The 22,348-nt window shown below is 39.5% G+C and overlaps 1 protein-coding gene across 5 annotated transcripts in view; it reads left to right on the top strand.

The window, feature by feature from the left end:
* The first annotated feature begins 1,225 nt into the window (after positions 1-1,225).
* The window catches only part of znf827 (zinc finger protein 827), an 88,181-nt gene continuing 67,058 nt past the window's right edge, over positions 1,226-22,348 (top strand). For all 5 annotated transcript variants that reach the window (XM_016231944.1, XM_016231952.1, XM_016231935.1 and 2 more), the window contains exons 1-2: positions 1,226-1,563; positions 18,792-20,006. In XM_016231944.1, the coding sequence (XP_016087430.1) occupies positions 1,521-1,563; positions 18,792-20,006 (1,258 nt within the window). In that variant the 5' untranslated portion in view covers positions 1,226-1,520. The remainder of the gene's footprint in view (positions 1,564-18,791; positions 20,007-22,348) is intronic.

Below are 22,348 nucleotides of genomic sequence, written 5' to 3'. Positions count from 1 at the left end.
TTAATTTTTTAATGTTAGTTAATAATAATAATAATAAAACTGGCCATTGTTAGTTCACGTTAGCTCACATTAGCAAATGTTGTAATGAACGTTAATAAAAATTTCTTGTTAACTAATTAACTAATGTTAATAAATGAAGCATTATTTTAAAGTGCTATGGAATAACCTATTTGTGAATATTACAGTACAATAATAATAATAATAATAATAATAAAATCTTTAAATGACAGAAATATGATAATTGTCAATTTTGTAACACTTTACAATAAGGTCCCATTAGTTAATGTTAATTAATTCATTAACTAACAATGAACAATACATTTGTTAAAGCATTTATTAATCATTAATTAATGTTAGTTAATAAAAATACATTTTATCAGTTCATGGTAGCTCAAGTCGATTAAATAAAATTAAAAGATACAACTTTTGATTTTATTAAATTGTATTAGTAAATACTGAAATTTACAAATAATATTGATGCATGCTCTTAAAAGTATTTTTCATAGTTCATGTTAAGTTCAATTCAAGTTTATTTGTAGAGCGCTTTTCACGATACCAATCGTTGCAAAGCAGCTTTACAGAAAATATTAAGTTTCTACATTACATTTAGGAGTAGGTTATTAGTGGTGACTATGTACAGTAAGAATCATGCAGTTAGTTACAAATTACACGTAATCAAACAGACTTTAATATTTAAGTAATACTAATGTCAACAAAGAGATCTTATTGTAAAGTGTTACTGTAAATTCTATTTTAATTTTGTAGCAATACATCAATTAAAAGGAAGTGTGCTGATTTGATTCAACCAAACCTTTAGAAAACAAATCAAATAAATAAATAAACATGTTTATTTTAAATAGCGTTTTACATTTATATCAATACATTATATGATTTGGGGGTTTCTGTCAACTCAGATTCAAACATTTCTAATATATATATATATATATATATATATGTCTTTTTTTTAAATAAATTTGATATCATTACATTGTTCATCAAAGGTTTTTTTTTTTTTTTTTTGAATAAATGTTTTTTAAGCCAATTAAATATGCATTAGTCAGAAACCATTTTCTATATGAATATATATATATAAAAAAAAATCCTCCGTGGTCAGTCAAGTATACACCCTGAAAGCTTGGGGGCACCTTGTCCCTTTCTCGTTGCTCTGTCAGGAGAGCTCCTCTCTCTGTGAGTGAGCGAGTGAGTGAGTGAGCGAGTGTGTGTGTGTGTGTGTGTGTGTGTGTGCGCGCGCTCTGCTGTTGCTGCCCTTTGATCCCTGCATTAGTGTTAGTTAGGGGCTCGGAGACACACACTTACAGAGAGCAGCCATAGTCAAGACACGGCAACAACAACAGCACCTCCTCCTCTACTCTTCCCTGTTCCCAACAATACACTTAACCGAGGACAGCCAGGTGCACGACAAGTCCCTGCCATCAGGCTCCCTCGCAAAATTTCAATGGGAAAAGACCTTTTTTCTTCTTATCCCTAAACAAGAAGGAGAATGTGATAAAAAGAGGAAAATGCCAAGGAGGAAACAGGAGCAACCCAAGCGCCTGCCTTCACGTAAGTCGTTTTCTCGTTCGGCGCGATTTTAGCGCGTCTCCGTGTTTTTGCGCAGTAGTTTAGGGTTAAAGAGGTGAAACAGACAAAGGCACGGCGGAGGTTATTTCTCCTTTTTTAGGTCTGTGCTAGGCAGCCATGTTGGCGATGAGGGGGCTAGCGGAGCGAGCGCACTAGCGGAGCCTTTAATTGCAGATAATCGATAAAGGTCCCGTTCCGCCTAAAGGTTGCGGCCAGGAAAGCTCGCGTTATCGCCGCTTATTTGGCGCTTATGGCCGCGCGTCTTTTCTTATATGTGTCCGTGCGAGCGAGGCAGAGAGCGCGGAAGAGAAAGGGGAGGATCTGAGGATCTGGCCGCAATAAAATGAAGGGTCAGTCGGATCAGACTGAGAGCCAGACTCAGCCTTCCATCCGTGCCCCTGCCTTTACTTAGCTCCAGCGCTATCTAGTAGCGGTCCGCAACTTACAAAATGCGTCCTAAAACGCCGTCGCACAACTTTCCGCCTTCCGCGGTCGTGTGTGTGTGTAACGTTATGTGCGCGCGACTTTTTCTTTCGTCCGTCGAGCGGGATTTTTTTTAAGCTGAGGTATTTTCTTCCACCCCTCCCAGTTCAGTGGGGTTCATGTCTGCAGACTGCCTGTGTCAAAGCCATGGTCGGTCACCTGAAGTTCAGGGTTTTTTCCTTCCTCATGCAGCCATTCATTGCAGACGCTCTGCGATCTATAACGCACAAAAGGCGAAACGCATTTTTCCCTGTCGCTTCGGAGCTCGTGCGACGGAAATCTTATACGGCTTGCGCTGCTTCGCACGGGTTGCGCTTGGAATTAATCGCGAAATTTGTTCATTTGACCCTGTTGTAGCTGGATGTTTACATTGTGCTTTTATCAGCTCGCTAATAACGGTTGCAGTGGCGTGTGCCGGCCGCTAGAGGGGACCTGATGCGGTGTATGGAAAACATCGATCAGAGGAATTGGCGAAATGTGGCACGGTGGCGCTTTAAATGCACGAAAGCAAGCGCTCGTAATGCGTCTTTGTGCGTGCTGCCGTTCAAAAGCGGAACGGCGCCTTTTGGGACTTTTGTGAAAGTCTGAGACACTCTTTTGCGGCTCTCTGGAATTTTCTGCCTGTCAACTAACGTTGTGCAGTGTTTTCTTCATAATGGCAAACGTGTTTGTTTACATCCACTGAACTTGTCACAGTCGTGTCTACTCGCTTTTAACTCGATTTTCTTAATCAGTAATGCAGTTCAAAGTTTTGACTTTAAAATAAAGCAAATGTCATTTTTTGGTGGGTTTAGTAGTTATTTTAAAGTAGCCTATAACACAATGTAGAAGGCAGTTATGTTGGATTTTTGAGTTTTATGAAATGATTTAGTGAGGAACACATTTCTTAATAGAAACTCAGGATATGCTATATAAACCACAATATAATATTAATAAAGTGTTGTAACTTTACTTATTAAGCAAACGTAACTTATTAACTAAACATAAAAAGTTATTGAGTAACAGAAACTCTGGGTATGGTATATAAACCTCAATATTATAATAACAGTGTATTATATAACTAAATGCTAATTTCCTTTTCATAACTTTCTTTCAGTCATGGTTGTTAATGAACTACATAATATCTACTGCCATTTTGTCCCACCTCTGATTAATGCCGTATCAAAATCACCCACTCAGCAAAATCTCATCTGAAGTTTGGTGGCGCTCCACACAGCCCTCTCCTTCAGCCGTGGAGTGATGCCACGCTTCATTACGTTTTTCTGTTCATTGTGCTTTGACACCTGTGAGCAGAGAGGCAGATGACAAGCAGGACTGTCGATCTAAATTTGTCTCATCTGCTCTTGATTACTGCCTTGAAATGTTAAAAACACGAGTCCAGGACAGTGGAATCTGTGTTTGTTTGCTCTGTCAAAAAGTAACGTGCCAGGCATCTGCTGCTTTTTCTTTTCTTTTCGGTGAACGTTTTTATGTAAAGGCTATGTCATATCCTTTTGCAACTGTATCTTTCACTTCCTTTTCTTGAGAATACATATCTGAGTTCAGGAGCGCTTGCGTCACGATGTGTATGGGTCAAGACGTGCAAGAGGGCATTAAGGCCTTGATACAGTCAGATGATCTTCTTGACAGTTAAATATGACCTTTAGCTTTAGTGCTACAATGAAAACCACTGGGATTACAAAAGCACGGCCTTTATAACACTGTTGCGCACTCCTTTTGCCAGAATTCATACATTTTGTTCAAACCGCAGGTCACAGTTCAGCAAACTTCCAGTAAATGAATCGTGAAAAGGGAGCCTAGGTTAAAATGTTCCCATCTCGTTAAGCTGTTTTCCCCAGATTTCCACTCCGAGGTGTGGAGGTCGACTGACGTTGCCTCTTTTTCTCCTTTTCTGCTGTTCTTTGTCTTACTCGCAGGCCTCCATTTTGTGCAGGAACATAGCCCGTATCATTCTTTCACCCTGACCTTTGCCATCAGCTAAAATGTCTCCCTATGGGAGCCAGCCATTTCCATTATACACACAAGATTTTTAAGGTTATCTGCATTTGCAAATGGAGGAATTGGAGCATTGCACGGATTTCAGCTCTCCATTACAGAGCGATGGCAGAGTGTGTGCGACTGGGTGGCTCTCCACCTTACCGTAATGGTGGGTCACTGGCTCCTTTCCACTCATCTATGATTATAATGACCTTGGCTGGGCTTGGGCTTGAAAACATTGGATTAAGGGGAAAGGAAAATGAGGGGAGGTTTTCATTTCACTTTTGGCATCTGATTTGTAGGGAAATTCTGCCAAGAGTACCCCCTCCTCCTCCTCCTCCTCCTCCTCCTTCTCCTCCTCCTCTTTCTTCCCCCTTGCCCCACCAACTTGATCAGGCTCTCTCACCGGTGTCTGCCCATTTGAGCTCAAGCGAATAATGATGCACAGGCTTTCCTCTCAGAAATGAATTAAAGGGCAGGGGAAGGGTGGTGGATGCTCTCCTGAACAAGTGCTTACACAGAAAGGGGCTTCAGCCAGGCATACTGAACCAGAACATCTAGATTATTTTGGCTAGCTGGATCGCCTGGCTTTCATCACAGGTGTAATCTAGCTGTGAGTGCTCAGTCAAAGGCGTTGTGGTGACATAATTAAGACAATTTCTGTATGACTCGATGATTGTAACAGACTAGGCTCATCATGTGTAATGTATTATTAAAATGACAAGCCACGAAGTGGCCTGCTTTCGCCTATGAAAGCACTGAATCAGACAAACTGTCTTGAAGCCAAGCTCAGGGCTCAACAGTAAGGATGGGAAGGATCGCTTGCTCTGTTGAGTCTGCGCTGTATCTATCTGTACATATTTTGATTTTTACACCTTGCAAATGTATACAACATGTGCTTTTTTGTAATATTTTGTTGTAAACTGTGTTGTTCTAAGTTTTAAATTTGTTAGCCATGTAAAATGATCGTATTGGCTTAATACACATGAGGGAAATTATAAGTATCATTTGGATTGTCTTTGTGGTGCTGGGAAAAAATGGGTTGAAAGTTACAAGCAATGATTTCATAATCATCAGTGTTTAAGCATTTTTGGTGTTTCGTGGGTGATCATATTAATTACATAATTATTATACAGCTATTATTATCATCCAGGTATTATTGCAAACATTTCTTATTTTAAATTCCATTTAAATAAATGTGAAAAATGTATCAAATATTTTAAATAATTTTAAAATAAATATTGCAATTTTTTATTAAAAAAATGTAAGTGTGAATACACTAGCCTATTATTCAAATTAAGTTAGGGGTCCATTTTTTTTTGCAAAGAAATTAGTACTTTTATTCAGCAAGGATGCATCAAAGTGAATGATAAGCACCAAAAAATGATATTTCAAGCAAGTAAATGCTGTTTTTTTTATCGTGGTTTCCACAAAAAATATTAAGTAGTGCAACTGTTTTCAACTGATAATAATAAGAAATGTTTCTTGAGCAGCAAATCAACGTATTAGAATGATTTCTGAAGGATCAGAACACTCAAGACTAGAGTAATGATGGAGAAAATTCAGCTTTGTCATTTATACATCAGCTGAAAGCTGAATAAATAAGTTTTTTGTTCATGTAAGGTTTGTTAGGATATGACACAATTTGGCCGAGATACAACTATTTTAAAATCAGGTTGCAAAAATCAAAAAGAGGTTGCAAAAAAATCAAATTATTGAGAAAATTGCCTTTAAAGTTGTCCAAAATAAGTCCTTAGCAATGCATATTACTAATAAAAAATTAAGTTTTGATATATTTACGGTAGGAAATTTACAACATATCTTCATGGAACATGAACTTTATTTAATATCCTAATGATTTATGGCATATAAGAAAAATTGATAATTTTGACCAACACAATGTATTGTTGGCTATTGCTACAAATATACCCATGCTACTTATGACTGGTTTTGTGGTTCTAGGTTCACATATGAATAAATGACTTTTTAAAATATTTTACAGTGAAAACATTAGCAAGCAAACAAAATAAAACCCTTACTGTTGGGCTCTGAACCTGTCCATCGATCCTTCTAAACCTGTAGTTAATCAACATGCTTAGTGATATTTTTTCCAATCTATAGGAAACACCTTGTGTCCGTATGTTTCATGAAGCACTACAGCCAAAGTCTGCACACAATGTTTCACCCACCCAAGTCTCAATCAAAGCCTGTATGGAATAAAAGTGCCTGAGCAGGGTAACGATTTTCCACATGTTGACAAGTCACAACATGGAGATCTACAGCTCGGAGAGCAGCCCTTTGGCTAGTGGCGGCCCAGCACTGAGTAATAACCAGCTCATAGCAGGCATTCTGTTGGCAGTGGTTCATAAGGAACAGCTCGCTGGTTCAGCTGGGGAAAGGGTGGGGGGAGCTGCTGGAGAGCTCCAGGCACTTTCCTGTGTTGTTGTACCACACAAGTGCATCCATCCCCTCCAGGACAGACCTTTAACAGGCTGCAATCGCCGGGCCACACCGCAAATGGGATCGAACAGACAGGTCTGATGCAGGCCCGGGCTGCAGAGCTATGCCAAACTGTGATTTGATTTATGAGTCAGTACTCTGGGTCCGTCTTAAGATGAGATGAGGCTTACTGGGCAGAATCAAAGAGCAGTCTGTTCACTTGACAGGGATTGAGAAGAGGCAAGCCGCTGTCAGTTTTTAAAACTGGATTCGAATTGTCATATTTTAGAGAAGGCCTTGGAAGTGGGGAGGTCAATAATACCTGGACAAAGCTATACGTTAGCATTCCCATTCATCTGAATGGCAGTTGCTTTGCTGGCGTGTGATTCCTCTGTACTCAACCTGCTTGCTGCCCTCTTTGCTCGTTGTGGTTCAGTTGCCTGAGTGGTAAAAACCACGTGCCTAATCACTATAGAGCCACAGAAAAATTTGGAAATTTGATTTGTAACATGACAAATATGTAGCCTCCCATATGTTGCTGCTGCTGCTGCTGTTTAGATATCAAGGCAAAAGGAGCATTAGGACTTTACATTCATATTATATTATATTATATTATATTATGGCAACATTAATATTAAGATTAATGTTGATTGCATTAATAACGGCAATTAAATATGCACTAATTACATACATTTCCTGAACAGATATCTGAACATTGGATAAAGACAAGTTAAAAATATTTGTTTGATTTATTTGACATATTCAAGTTGAAGGTTTTTACAGAGGCAATTTTGGATATCTCTTTTTATCACTTCATAAATCAGAAAATACTGTCAACAGCCAAATAAAAAAAAAGGTTTTCTCCATGAATAATAAAATGTTGTTTAAAACCAGGCAAATGTATAAGTTTGAACAAACCCCTTGGTAAAAACCTTCAGAATAGATAAGAATAAAACTGGACATTTTGGTGAATGATGTGCTGCTCAAGCAGAGATTTCTGACTCATTTTGAAAAATCAGTCTTTTAATATATCTACTGTAATTAAAATCTACAGATGCAAATAGATAAAATGCAATAAAATAAACACTATTTAGGGCCCAAGCACTAATGGTGCGCGGACCCTATTGGAATTGCTCTGTTTATTTAGATGCTGTTTTTTTCCCACTAGTTTGAAACAACACATTATGTCAAGCCAAATAGCCCAAAATCTAAAAAACTGACCAATACATGAAAAATATGTCTGTCGTATTAGGAGAAATATATTACTATTATAACATGCAATTTCCAATGATAATAATATTAATAAACGCTTAAGATCATTTGAATCTTGAATTTTACACTTTAATAGTAACATATTTTGGTCTTAATTTCTTCACAGACCCTTTAAAGTCTTGAAAACTCTGAAGACTTTATTCTGCCTAGTTGACTGTAGTTTAGTTTTAATACATGTCTCATTACTTTGTGTGAAGTGCACACATGCTGCGAACTGTGCTGAGCTTGAGCGCCACGCGTGCTCCATGTGAACAGACAGAATAGAGTGCATACAGACTATAAACTGACTTTTTTTTGCTGTTTTTAGTCATTGATTATTTTGATTCACTTGCAGCCAAAATTTTGACCTCTTGATTAGTAGTTCCTTAAAGCCGGGAGGTTGGTTACACCAGTTTCTTTTTCAAACCAAGCGAAGTTAAGTAGAATGTAATGGAATTGTTTTTGTTTTCTTTCTCCACCTTGAGATGGACTCCAGGTGGCAACTATTATTGAGTGTGTTCAGCTTTAATAGATTGTCCCCAGTCCTGATCAGTTTTGTTGCCATAATGGCTACTTGATGTTTTTTTTTTCTTGTTGTGATTGGGGAGGCTGATTCCACACCAACAAAGTAGCGCCAAAAATGCCAAGTTTGACTCAACTAGACAATTTGCTCTCACAATTGTGCAGCGATCATAATCATAGTAATTTGCGCAACAATAATAACGATGGTAATTACTATCATTGTCATCATTAGCATCAAGAGACATTAGGACCATTTTAATTTTAATTCACACCAATTTAATTTTGAAATGGAAACGGTTATATTTATATTCTTGTCAGGATTCAGTTGAGCTCGGTACGCCGGGGTTAAATGCGCAAAGTGTGTATATACTGTATATTATATATATATATATATATATATAATCAAAACTCAGTCAAATTCCGTTTTCCTCCAATCCCAAGAAAGTGTGCTTGATGAGGGTTTATAATTTGGGTTTTCTCCAAACGCAAGGCTAACTTCTCCCCTGTTACGTCTCTAAGATAGACTACACTGTCCAGCGCAGAGAACATAAGCATGTTAATGAGTTTAACTAGCGGACTAGCAGCTGTGCTCCAAGGGTTTTTCTGGAGACAGGGCTGTTTTATAGCTGAGAAGATTAAAAGTGCCAGGAAGGAAACAGACACAGAGTAGTGGCACCCTGAGGTATTGACAGCCTCCAAGGGAAACGGTATATCATCGGCAAGTGTAGAAGTGTTTGGCTGCTTTACAAAGGCGAGATATTATATTCATGATGTGAAGTCATCTCTGTGAAAGCTATTGTCACTATGTCTTATGCTGATTTACGAGGCTTAAAACGTAGGTGAGTGTCTGAGACCTGCTCAGCCCCTCGTGTAAAAAATGTCCTTCGCATTTGCAGATGACTTCACAGTATGTTTGATTACTCCCGACCTTGATCAAGAGCTCCGGTATTCATGTTTAGTTGTTATGACGAGGTCGGTAGCTGTTTAGTATTGGTCTGGGGAGTCTACCTGGATGTTGGTGGGGGGCTATAAGGAAGTACATGTTCTTTCAGTGTTAAGTAAGGGATAATGTACATCCAGCCGGTTGTTATCGCAGAATAACCCCCGACAGGGTGATCAGGAAGGAATTCGCGAAGCGGAGGGGTCTTGTATCCCCCTGAAGGGGGTTATTCTGCGATAACAACCGGCTGGATGTACATAATCCCGCTTATTACACGGCTACTTGCCACATAAGTAAATAATTAGACACAAAATATTGATTTGAGTTGAAATATTTGAAGGCAAAGCTTCCGTGAACACAGCAGTTGCGAGCAAGTGGCAAGTTCAGACTAGACGGACATTTAAGGGAAACAGTGCAGTCAAACCACTTATTACACATAATTTCACCACATAAATAAGGCAATACAAGATTTAAGACGAAAATGTTTTAAAATCTTACCAGTTTGTTAGTTCTCTTATAATCCATTACAGCGTACAAAACAATCGTAGCAAAATGGCAGCAGCTGCGTGAAACGAGAGAGCGAGTACGAGATACCAGGATGACATAATTAAATAATTGTACACCATTTTGAATCGAGTTTTAATATTTTATTAGCTAAACAAACGCAAAGCTTCCACCAAGAAAAAAACAGTTCCTAGCAAGAGTACAGCGCCGACTTCAGTTACCCGGATGAGCCTGTGTTATCAGCTTTTACCGGTTGTTATCGAGGGATAACATACCTCGGAATGTCGCGACTGACCAATCAGAATCAAGTATTCCACAGAGCCGTGTAATAAACCTTGTTATACATGCAATACTAATGGTAGTGAATGGACGGTACAGCCATGGTGGCTAAAAATCTAAGTTGGCAACTGAAAGGTTGCAGGTTTGTACACTGTTAGAAAAAAAGTGCAAAAATTGGAACTTTACATGTACAACAGCTTGTCACGGATGGTATCCTCGAAGGTAAATAAAAGCATCAGCTACATGACTAGTCAGAGGGGTTTTTTAATTTCAACCATACAGCTTGTACTCACTGAAAATAAACGACGTTGCTCCAGTGCTAAATAAAAATAATACATGACTATGAGACTGAACTAGACTACTCAAACTAAATTAGAACCACTGTATGATTGTAACACCCCTGTGGACTGTTTGTTGGGGTTTCTTCCCCTGTTGTTGGTTTAGCCCGTTCTATCATTAGTTAATTACCCTCATTGTGTTCATGACTACTCAAACTAAATTAGAACCACTGTATGATTGTAACACCCCTGTGGACTGTTTGTTGTGGTTTCTTCCCCTGTTCATTATCTCGTTGCTGTCTGGACGAGCCTTGCAGTGGGCCGAAGCCTTGTGGACTGCACAGAGCCCGGGGATTCACTCACTGGAAGGTTTTGTGAGACTCTTCCGGGAGGTATTCGACCAATCGACTATGGAGGGTATTCGGTGCCAAAATGAGGAGGAGAGACCACAGAATCCCCCTGGCTCGTTGGCTCTCCGTCTCCGCCTCGGGCTCCTCCTCCACCTGCTCCGCCGCCGTTGGTCGGCCCCCTGGAGTTGGTGGACATTCTGTCTCTGCCTTGTTGTCGCTACATTAAATATCCTGGTCATCCTGCCTGCCTCCACACACCTGGACCGTGACAATGATAAAGTGTTAGATCCACTAGAAGTGTTAGTTTAAAGCATTGTTATGTAAGGATGCATAATATATAAAACGCGGTATCAGCCAATGCAGTGTTATTTTAGTATTATTTATATAATATTATAGTATTTGTTAATATTTTAATTATCTTTATTTATTTTAAGTTTTAGTAATTTTGTTATGAGCTCTTGACTTTTTTTTTTGTTTTATTTAGCTTTAATTTAGCTTTTTTCAGTTTTAGCAATTTTAGTACTTAAACTTAACTTAAACTTATTTTATTTCACTAAGTTGCCAAGGGAACAGGTTTTTTTTAAGTTGAAATTTTCATCTAATTAATATTTATATTTTATTAAATTTTCTTTAAAGGGTCCTATTATGCTTTTTCACTTTTTCAACTTTAGTTAGTCTGTAATGTTGCTGTTTGAGCATAAAAAAGATCAGCAAATTTACAAATTTTCCGGGATTTGTGATATCACAAATATCGACGAATGGGAAGAGACCTGGTTGAGCTGCATTAGAGAAGGCAATGTATGAATTGCCCTTACTATGGAATAAAAAATACAGAGTGTCTATTTACACTTAGTGCAAATAGCCCGCATTGTTGGCAGAGGCTATGTACAGTAATTCCGCCCTAAATCTGTGATTTGTTTTGCACTTCTCGGCCACCGTAAATATTTACACTGAAGCTGGCAGGCGGCTATGGTAAGGGGCATGACATTTCCCGACCAGGCGCCGAGTGCTGCCAATCACAACACACACTGGCCCAGCTAACCAATCACAGCACATTTCATATTTCTGAAGGCGGACCTTCATTTGATACAGGAACCATTCGAGCCGTTCATGCCAGACTGGGGAGAGAGGTGTTGTAATAATGTAAAATATGTGAAAAATAATGTGTTTTTTTAACAACCTAGTATAAGACCCTGTTCTAGTACACCCCCAAAACAAAATCAAGACTTTGTAAAAGAGCATAATAGGACCCCTTTAAATGTATCAATATCTACACATATTGTATATTTAATTGTGCATGCAAATTTCTTTTACACTTAGATTACATTTGTCGCCATCTAACACTTAAAGTTAATTTTAAAAACACGGCTACATATAATCTTTAGCAAATCTCATAATGAATATCCATTTTTTATATTGTACATCACCTTTTACCCCACTGGTGTTTGTAAGTTGATGAAAACTTAAAAAATAAATCATAAAAATGTTAGAAATAAAATAAAAAAATCATGTGTTTTTAAGTTCTTAAATATTAACTTACAATTTCAGGGAGAACTGGTACAAGTAATTATATTTTTGGTAAAAGAGGTTTGACTGACAAAAACGTTTGGAAATCCTTGCTTTATAATAATTATGTAATACCATAATTCATTGTAAATGGTTGATTTTAGTGTTTAGTATTTTTTATTATTATTTAATTATGCAAAATAGTATATTGGCAAATTTTTCGGCTATTGGCCATAATGATCCCTGCAACCCTTTGTGTGTGTGTGTTTCAGGGTTTTGTGTATTATTTATATAACATATATACAGTATGTATTATTATATTTTAAATGTTACGTTTTAATTTTTTGTTTAATTTTCGGTTATTTTGTTTTGTGTCTTTAATATTTTTATTAAGCTTTAATTGACTGTTTTTAAGTTTTAGTTTTAGCGTAGTTTTTTTTTTGTTTGTTTTCAGGTAGTTGTGTTTCAGTTGGTACTTTTTTTTAATCTAACATTTATAATAAGGCATTTATCAGTTATGGTTGGTCTATCACTAGTATAATCTCAATATCAGTGGAGCCCTCATTTTATGCACCACTATTGATTGGCTGTGTTGTAGTTGGAGTGAATTGTTTTACAGCATGGTGTTGATTCAGACTATAATTCTGCTGTTTGCTCAGCTGTAGATCTTTATGCATATCTTCATTATGGTTTTATAGATTATCCCAAATACTCTCTATAAAGACGTCCCCCGTTTGGCACACACAGTGGACTGTTTTTTTTTTTTGTTCCTCTCTCAGTCCCCCACTGCTGTAAGTCACACTCGTTTTTCAGCGGGCACAGTTTACCCTTGTAATCATTTAGTCGTTGTCTATGCAGAGACTCTTAAACTAAGCACTAAGGTTAGGCACAAAATGTTGGCTCGATGTGCTGTACAGTTATGGTTGTCATAGTGATCATATTTTTTGCAATCATTTGTCACCCAGATACTGTAGGGTTGAATTAGAAGCACCTGGTTACGCTGACGTGAAGCGAACGAAAGGGAAGAGGTGAACAACTATTCCCATTTACTCTTCTGACACGACACGTTTTCAGTCATACGTGGGTACCATCGGCGTTATCTCGCTCGTACGTCTTTACCTTCGTAAAAGCGAGATGGCTATCGGCGTGACAAAGAGCACTAGGACTGAACAATGCGGCACTAACCATCGGCCGCCCCGGCCACCGTTTAACATGGAGATTGGAAAAAGAATCAGCTCTCTCTCCTCCAGGACCTGCATGTAAATGAGGTTAGCCTCTCCTGCTGTGCCACCGCTCTATCCCCCACTCTCCTCTCCAGCTCTAATGGCTGCAAAACTGCCACCCCCATTCTTCAGGAAGAAACCGGGACCAATCCTGATTAGTGCCCTTGTCTTGAGTGACAGGCTTGGATCCAAGCAGGCAGTGCCGTGGGCGCCACTGCCAAGCTGCTGTCAACCCGGTATCACTGTAAAAAAGCCATCCCTTTTCTTCAACCCCCTCAAGCCGCACACATACCTCCTCCACTCTCACACACCCCCTCATATTCTCTCTCTCTCTCTCTCTCTCTCTCTCTTTCTTGGGTGGCTGGCTAGTCAAGCTTGGCTGCATCCCTTGCCTGAGCTACTGGGACAAAGTGTGATTTACAGTAGTTGGAGAGTTTCCCTGTCAGCTCTAACCTGTGTGCTTGCTGTCTATCTGAGTAGGCAGCAGTAATGCTGTAGCAACAGCATATTGTGGTGTTAGCGTCATAGCACCTAGCTGAATCCACCCTTGCTTCCTGTCCCTGTGGTATGTACACAAAGCCTTACTTATTATCTTATGTTTTTGTGACTGTGTGGGCACAGCGAGCCATCCATTTTCCTTTATTTTCCATGATTTGTTTTCTTGCTGTAAATGTAAAATCTTCAATGCTGTTGAGCTCTGGGCTTCATGCACCACTTTTATGCCCACTGAATAGTATATGGTGGATCCCATTAGTTAGCATCTCACGGCTGATTATGAAGGTGCAGATCTACCAACTTTTTGATGGTACTTCTGAGATTACTAGTCCAGGCGCTGTCTTCTTTTTTCTCTCTCTGGTATTTATAAATGGAAGTTGGGGGAAATAAACAAGAGTGCAAAAGGGCGCTTCATCTACAAAGAGGAATTTCAGAGGTCTGGAAGCCAACACTGTCTCAATCTCTTCCAAGAGCACATCTCCTTCCTGTTTCACCTCTGGCACCCTGCCCAACATGCCCACAGACCGCTGAGGCCATGCAGAAAACACACAGATGGTAATATGTAGTATGCTTTGCTAATACATGCTGATGAAGGCCTGTGCTAATGTGGAATACCGTAGGCGACTGATTTGTTTAATATGAGTGTTGGATATCGAAGGGAATCGAAATCACTATAAATCACAGCATACATTATAATAATCTTTGTATATGTAGTGTAAGTGTTACTCCAAGTATCCTATTAAAATAGACTGTAGTTCGTTGTAGTCTATAGTCTGTTTTACTCAACTGTTGCAAGTAAGGCTTTTATGGTTAGTCTAAATTTGAGTTATTTGTTTTAAAATCTCTATTACAATTTCAATTTTGAAGGAATCGGCAAATATGGCAGAATCTGCGATTTGTGGACAGAAAATGATAGTGTCAGCTGTGTGGGAGCACTTCATTTAATATTAGAAAAATAATGTAATAAGTTCAGCAAAATTTTGCCAGCAAAAAAGGTCCATTGTCCACTGTCAATAGTGTAGTGTTGCACAAAGCACAGCTAAAACAGAAATCAAGCAACCGATATTCTGTTGGCCACATGTGAATTTGTGTGAAAAACCTCTGAAATGCTAAGCATGCTATGCTCTTGTGCACTTGTTCTTATTGTTTTCTTTTTTTTAATTGTTAATTTTCAAAATTTAGATCACTTCTGATTTCCAGTTTAGTCAATAGTGACAGACCTAATAACTATAAAGACTTTTATTCTAGCAAACTGATTTGCATTTGAAATTCTTTTGATGGTGAATATTGATTGGTCATTTTGATTCCGTGGAAATTCATTCCGACAGTACATTAGGTGAGAATATAATATTTTTGGATTCCTAAAAAATAGTAATTATTAAATATCAATACTTGCTGTCAGTGTTTGAATTCAGTACCATGCTAGAATAATTTCATAGTACTTTATTATACCAGTCTTAGTCAAACATGATCAACAACTGTTTTTGTTTAATTTATGTTTTTTGCATCATGTTTTATTGTTGTAAGAATGGGGGTGGCCTGCTTTATTACCAGAATTGCTTCATAGTGTATCTTTGTAAAAATTGTTTTTTGTGTGTTTAATGGGAACTTTACATTTTAAAATATGTTACTATGTTGGCATTTATTCCTATATTGGCAAAGCTGAATTTTCAGCAGCCATTACTCCAATCTTCTAATATGCTGTTTTGCAGCTCAAGAAATATTTCCTATTATTATCGAAAACAGTTGTGCTGCTTAATATTCTTGTGGAAAGCATACTGTATATATTTTTAGGATTTTTAGATAAATAGAAAGTTCAAAAGAACAGCATTTATTTGAAGTAGAAATAATTTTCACAACAGTGTAGAAGTCTTAAAAGTGTATGTCTTAAAAATTTAAATACAATCTTTGCTGAAATAAAAAAAGAAAGAAAAACAATCACTTTATGGTAGTGTATGTCTGGACTGTATTCTACACACATGCATACTTATACAACAATAGTCAAGAAGTTCTTCATCCAGTTCATTATATTCTCTGTACACAAATTGGACTTTACTGAACAAATACACATTGTGTGTCAACAAGATGGAGCACATCAAAGAAATAAGCACAATAGTTTTAAATATGCATTTTCATAAAATACTTGTTGGATGTCAAATGCATGCAGAAAATTGTAGTGGAATTATGAATAAGTATCCTTTACATTTACAGAATAAATTACTATGTCCAAAAGAGGGAATTTGAATGGATTCTTTCCTACAGAATATTCCTGTTAACACTATTAACAGATTTTTTCTTTTTTTTCATCTATAAACTAAACATCCAAAACCAAACTAAACCTTCTTCCTTTTTTTTTATAATGCGACAAAACTATATGCAGATTACAGTGTAGCATGTATATCTTAACCTTTATTTATTTATTTTTTTAATTCTAATTTAAATTCTAGAGAACACTAGAGTCATTAATTTTTTTAATTTGTTTTTTTTTTACTAAATTGGCTATGAGACATATCACTGTCTGGTAAGATAAAAAGTAAATTCCAGAGCTTGAATGTTACATTCTTCTTTTTTTATGTTTAGTTGAGGTTATGATTTGCATTTAGCACTTGTGGTTGTAGGGTTCTAGGGTCATGTCCGCAGCAGCACACAATCATAAGCGCAGTTTAGCCTCAAGAGAGACGAGCACCAAGTCTCAGTGAGAGTGACTGATAACAGATCTAAACCACAGTGCCTCCCGCAGCTGTTTTTCTGGCCACACAAAGTCATGCTCACCATTATGCCATTAAACGAACCTCTCAAAGGCAGACGGCCAGTATCTTGTCCCTAGTCCCAAACTGTCAAGCTTGTTGCTATGCGATAGGATTGTTGCCGTTGCAGCTAACTACCAGGGTTTTGTTCCCATTTTTCGAGCCACATATGAGCGCGTATGTGCGTGTGTGCGTTTTAGCAGCAGGGGGTTGTTTCAGACAAAGCCATGCGGAACTGGGGCCCAAGCCGTGACCTTGGGAAATGTCAGGCCGCCCACGGAGTGGCTTGCCTGTGTCTGCCTCTCCGGTGCAGCTAGGAACAAGAGTGGCGGGGCGTAGCACAACCTAGCCTAACCTAGCGTGGCGAGAGCAGGGTTCAGTCCGAGTTTCTGCCACTGCCTCAGAGACCTCTGGTCAGCAATCTAGCTATTTCTCACTAACAACATTATGGCCATTACTGCCCGTCCTCCCTGGTGTCACATGGAAATGGGTCATGCCTCACATACTTCACTGTTTTGCTCAGGTGACCGAGAGCTCAGTCAGTGAAACGCCCTGGCGATGTGCATCAAACGCTCGAACCTTTGACGACGAGGTACGGGAAGTCAGGAGGATGCTTCCACTGAGGATGTAACGATTACCGGTTAACGATAAATCATAATAAAATTCCCCATGGTTATTATTGCCGCTTTATATTTTAAGTATCATTAAAATCATACTCGATTACCGCAATTTGAACAACTCTGGATAAATAAATACTATCCAGCATAGAGCACAGTTTAACAGTAAATTAACAGTCTCACGTGCGCACAGCATGCAGACTAGTTTCGTTTTATGTGAAAACATGGCGGAATGCTGGGAGGTTTTAAAAGAGTGCTAATGGAAGTATACAAATGAATATATGATAGAATTAATTATATGAATGTACCTCTGAAGGTTCTGACTGTCTTCAGAAAAGATTCGATGGCATTTTGTTTTCATCTTCGCTCCATGTAATACCTAAAGTAATTTTCTTTATCGCAATACTATTTTGTCTACGCAGGTTACGGGAAACAGCTCTAATTCTGCTGTGTCGGGTTTATATCTTATTTTCTTTGATTTTTTGAGTTACGAAGCATGCTCTGCTGCATTGTCAGTATCATGGTGCATGGTCGCACAGGGTCGTGGCAGTTGCCACCCCTTTGGACCAAAGTAAGCAGTGCTGGCCAGATGTGTGTTGACTGTAATGATCCCTACGGGTCGACGAGATACTGTTGCCAGGCAACGGCTTTTCCTTTTCCCTGTAAACAGAGAGCTTACTCGCCAGGCTTATGTTGGGGTCGGCAAGGTGAGACCAGCCTTTATGTGTGCAAGCAAAAGGCGAAGAAAAGATGCTCAAATTAATTTTTTTACAGATCATATTCCGATGTCACAAGTCCCCGGCCTTGTTCTCTCGCACTTTCACCGAGGTGTGAAGATTTAATTTGGTCAAGTGAATGGACACAAAAAACCCTCACTTGATAAGTTTTGACATCCTCCCTCATCTAGGCTTGTTGCTTCCTGACATGCTCTTGTGAAAGGATTGTTAATATGTATCAGGAATATTCACATTCTTTGTTCTCCCCTTGTCTGGCAAGCTGTAATGTTTTGCTTATGAATATTGATACAAGAAGTGTATATTAATGACCCTTGGTGACCTTAACCCTATCCTTATTGGCTCCCTTGTAGTATCGGCAAGCCCATGAATATTAATACGGTTCTGTAACCTCCATTACCCTAATCTTTGCTGTCTAGCCTCCCGGAAGGGCCTGTCACCATGGTAACCCTTTTACTACACTCTTATAGACTCTTGGAAAAAAGCATGTTTGAAAAAAGAATAGAAAGCAAGTTATTCCACTGTGCCTTGTGAGGGATGCGTCAGATACTCACCAAGACAACTCTCGATTGTTTTATATTGCTCATCTTTTCAGAAACCATCCATTTTATTCCCAATAAGAAAAGTCACTTGGAAAAGGTCAATCAATGGCTATAAGGACAATACTGTGAGCATTTTTTCCTAACAGATTTTTTCCTCCAGAATTTAATAATAATCATGCCATTACATATATTTTTTCAATAAGATGCTTGCTTTCTAGAATACAACAAATGATAATGAAATATTGTCAGTTGCCTTGCTGTAAAAGCATTTTAATAATAAAATCATGACACATAATTCATGTTTTTTTTTCTCCGTTTCACAGATGTGGACACGGTAGAGGATGGAGGGCCAGAGGGTGGCTCAGTAGAAGAGGACAGCTGGTTTGGGAATACCTCCGACAGTCCCTCTGAATCGTCCTACGGTGATGTGCAAGATGAGCTGCGGGTTTCCCCGGACAATGTTCCCCGACTGGACCACGACACCTCAGCTGAGAGCTCCCTGGGCTGCCCGACGCCAGTTCAGCGGGCTTCCCTGGAGCTGCTGGGGCTGGACAGTGGGGTCCTCTCGACCCAGGACATGCTGTCCTCTGAGGTGTCCTCTCTGTACGGAGACTCCAGCCAGGCCCTGGGCAAACCCCTCAGCAGCAACCTGCGGCGTCTCCTGGAGGCTGGCTCGCTGAAGCTGGAGGGAGGGGACCTGACCGGGCGTGGAACAGGCAGAGGACCAGAGTCGCCCCCGGTCAGCTTGGTACTATCTCCGTCTTCGCATCACGCACAGCAGCTGAGTGCCTTGGCGAGGAGGTTGGCTAATAGCAGCAGCAACAACAGTGGCAACTCGAACTCTGCATCACCTGCCTCTGTAGCAACTGTCAAGCAGGAGCCCTGTGACCCATATGGCCCCAGCAATGGCCCTAACTCAGGCAGCAGTGGCTTCGTATGGGTAGGCGTTGCGGATAAATGGCTGTCGACAAGTTGCTCGGCTCCCAGCGGCAGCAGCCTATCACCAGACTCGGCTATCCAGAAGTTAAAGGCAGCCGCCAACGCCGTGCTCCAAGACAAGAGCACGGTGGCCTCCTCCACCTCGGTGTCCTCATCCTCCTCTTCCTCCTCCTCGTCCTCTTCAGTCACCTGCTCCTCAATGGCAGCCCTGGGCACTCGCTCTGATGACGCGGTGCGCTTTGAACCGTTCGCTTCACCCTTCAGTCCACAGTCAGCCAGCTCCACGCTTGCTGCCCTCTCAAAGAAAGTGTCTGAAAGAAGTCAGCAGCAGGTGGGCTCATCTGAGCATCAACCCTCAGCTGGCTCCTTTCTCTCTCTGGTTTCCATGACCTCCTCAGCAGCTCTGCTAAAGGAGGTGGCCGCACGAGCAGCAGGGAACCTTCTAGCTGATAAGAAAGAGCCGGCATTAGTACTGGGAGCCTCCGAAGATGTCAAGCCCCTGTTAGACAGGAACCAGAAGGTGCCCACCCCAACCCAGGCCATGGATCTTCTGCTGCCAACAATCCCCAAGGGAAGGGCCAAGCCCAGCAGTCAAGCAGGTAATGGTTTGTTCCCTAAAATAAATGCATGCCTTTTTTCGTTTTTGTGCTTTTGAGAGGAAATTGCCAGCTGGTTTAATTTTGTAGGATTAAACACTAAAACAAAAATGAAAGTTTTTTCCAAAATATTGTATTCAAATATTTGGGCTCATAAAAAATGTATAGTCGTTTAACGAAAAAGACATTATTTTTTCATAATCAAGTTTTTGTCACCATTTCTGAACAAGCTTATAATTAGGCATCATACACAACAATGTTCTACAACAATGTTACATATATCTCAAGGTTTTCTTATAGTTAAATAACGTGTAAACAGTACAAGTACCAATTACAGTACAGAACATACATACACGAGTCGGCCTATGGTTATCGTGTTTATATTGTTTCACATGTTAATGTTGAGAAAAACAAGAATATCCACATGCTCGGGTGAAAGTTGGCTCCTTAGGCCCTGTTTACACTAGTGCGTTTTCATTTTAAAATGGCGTTTTAAAATGAAAACAATCCTCGTCTACACTGGCGTTTTCACTGCATTTCAGAAACGATCTCCATCCACACTACACGACCGAAAACGCATGCCACATGGCCATTTATACACACTGGTTATGCGCATAAAAGTGTAAACAGGAAGTTGGTTGCTAGTCACTGGCAGGTACATGAACATGATGTTATTGTTCACACAGTCGTCAAGGATATGCAGAGCGTATTGGGGCAGCCACGCCATCATTTTCAAAAGTCTCGGTTTTGGTTCTTTTTACACTGAAACGCAACCCCACAGTTTTCCAACTAAAAAGGGGTCTGCAGCATCTTTGAACGTCTCCGTTTTTGAGAGTTGAAAACCCCAGAGTAGTGTAAACCACATGTGTCTTGGTTTTCAGCTTTCTCTTTCTGCAAATTGTATAGTTGTATGGTGTATGGCGATATGACCCAGCACACAAAATTCTATCAAAACACTCCAACGCAGCCTCTATTCTTGGCGAAAGATGGATAAAAAGGCGCACAGGAAACAAAAACCTTGAAAAAATTATATATGACCCCACCAAATCCTGGCCAAATCACAGAGATGCCGATTCGCATGGGACAAATATTATCACAGGACCTCGGTGTTCAGCGAAATATGGTAGGTCATTTGCGGGGGAATTTTTACTTTACAAATTACAGACATGGCCAATTCGCACGGGATTAAGATCACAGACAACCTCTGCAATTATTACAAATAACTAGATGTCACAGGTACTACTAATTCTGTTCAAATAGGGCTTAAGTTTCACTGATCATGTTGATCAAAGTAATTCCAAACTTTGCGAGTCAGACGACATTCTGTGATTAAATACAATCAACTTGTTAATGCGCTCCACAGCGCCACCCAGTGCATTTAGTTATAACTGACTGTTAGTTTACATGCTTAGGATTTATCATTCCCTGCATTTACGGCCAGCAAAGCAACACATAGGAAAATTTGAATAGTGTTTTTATTTTTTCAAATTTCAAATAATAATTACAGATCAAATATTTAAATATTTGACTATTTGTGCACACCAATAGAAATCACCCAAGCAAAATTCAAATTCTGTGATTATTGTGCCAAAAAATAGATGCATATATGACCATCTCTTATACCATCCTGCAGCCATGCTCACCATCCACACTACACGACCGAAAACGCATGCCACATGGCCATTTATACACACTGGTTATGCGCATAAAAGTGTAAACAGGAAGTTGGTTGCTAGTCACTGGCAGGTACATGAACATGATGTTATTGTTCACACAGTCGTCAAGGATATGCAGAGCGTATTGGGGCAGCCACGCCATCATTTTCAAAAGTCTCGGTTTTGGTTCTTTTTACACTGAAACGCAACCCCACAGTTTTCCAACTAAAAAGGGGTCTGCAGCATCTTTGAACGTCTCCGTTTTTGAGAGTTGAAAACCCCAGAGTAGTGTAAACCACATGTGTCTTGGTTTTCAGCTTTCTCTTTCTGCAAATTGTATAGTTGTATGGTGTATGGCGATATGACCCAGCACACAAAATTCTATCAAAACACTCCAACGCAGCCTCTATTCTTGGCGAAAGATGGATAAAAAGGCGCACAGGAAACAAAAACCTTGAAAAAATTATATATGACCCCACCAAATCCTGGCCAAATCACAGAGATGCCGATTCGCATGGGACAAATATTATCACAGGACCTCGGTGTTCAGCGAAATATGGTAGGTCATTTGCGGGGGAATTTTTACTTTACAAATTACAGACATGGCCAATTCGCACGGGATTAAGATCACAGACAACCTCTGCAATTATTACAAATAACTAGATGTCACAGGTACTACTAATTCTGTTC

This window comes from Sinocyclocheilus grahami, unplaced genomic scaffold (genome assembly GCF_001515645.1).
Source record: "Sinocyclocheilus grahami isolate Dianchi unplaced genomic scaffold, SAMN03320097.WGS_v1.1 scaffold17.1, whole genome shotgun sequence".
Classification (NCBI taxonomy): Eukaryota; Metazoa; Chordata; class Actinopteri; order Cypriniformes; family Cyprinidae; genus Sinocyclocheilus; species Sinocyclocheilus grahami.
This window is presented reverse-complemented; position numbering and strand designations above follow the sequence as displayed.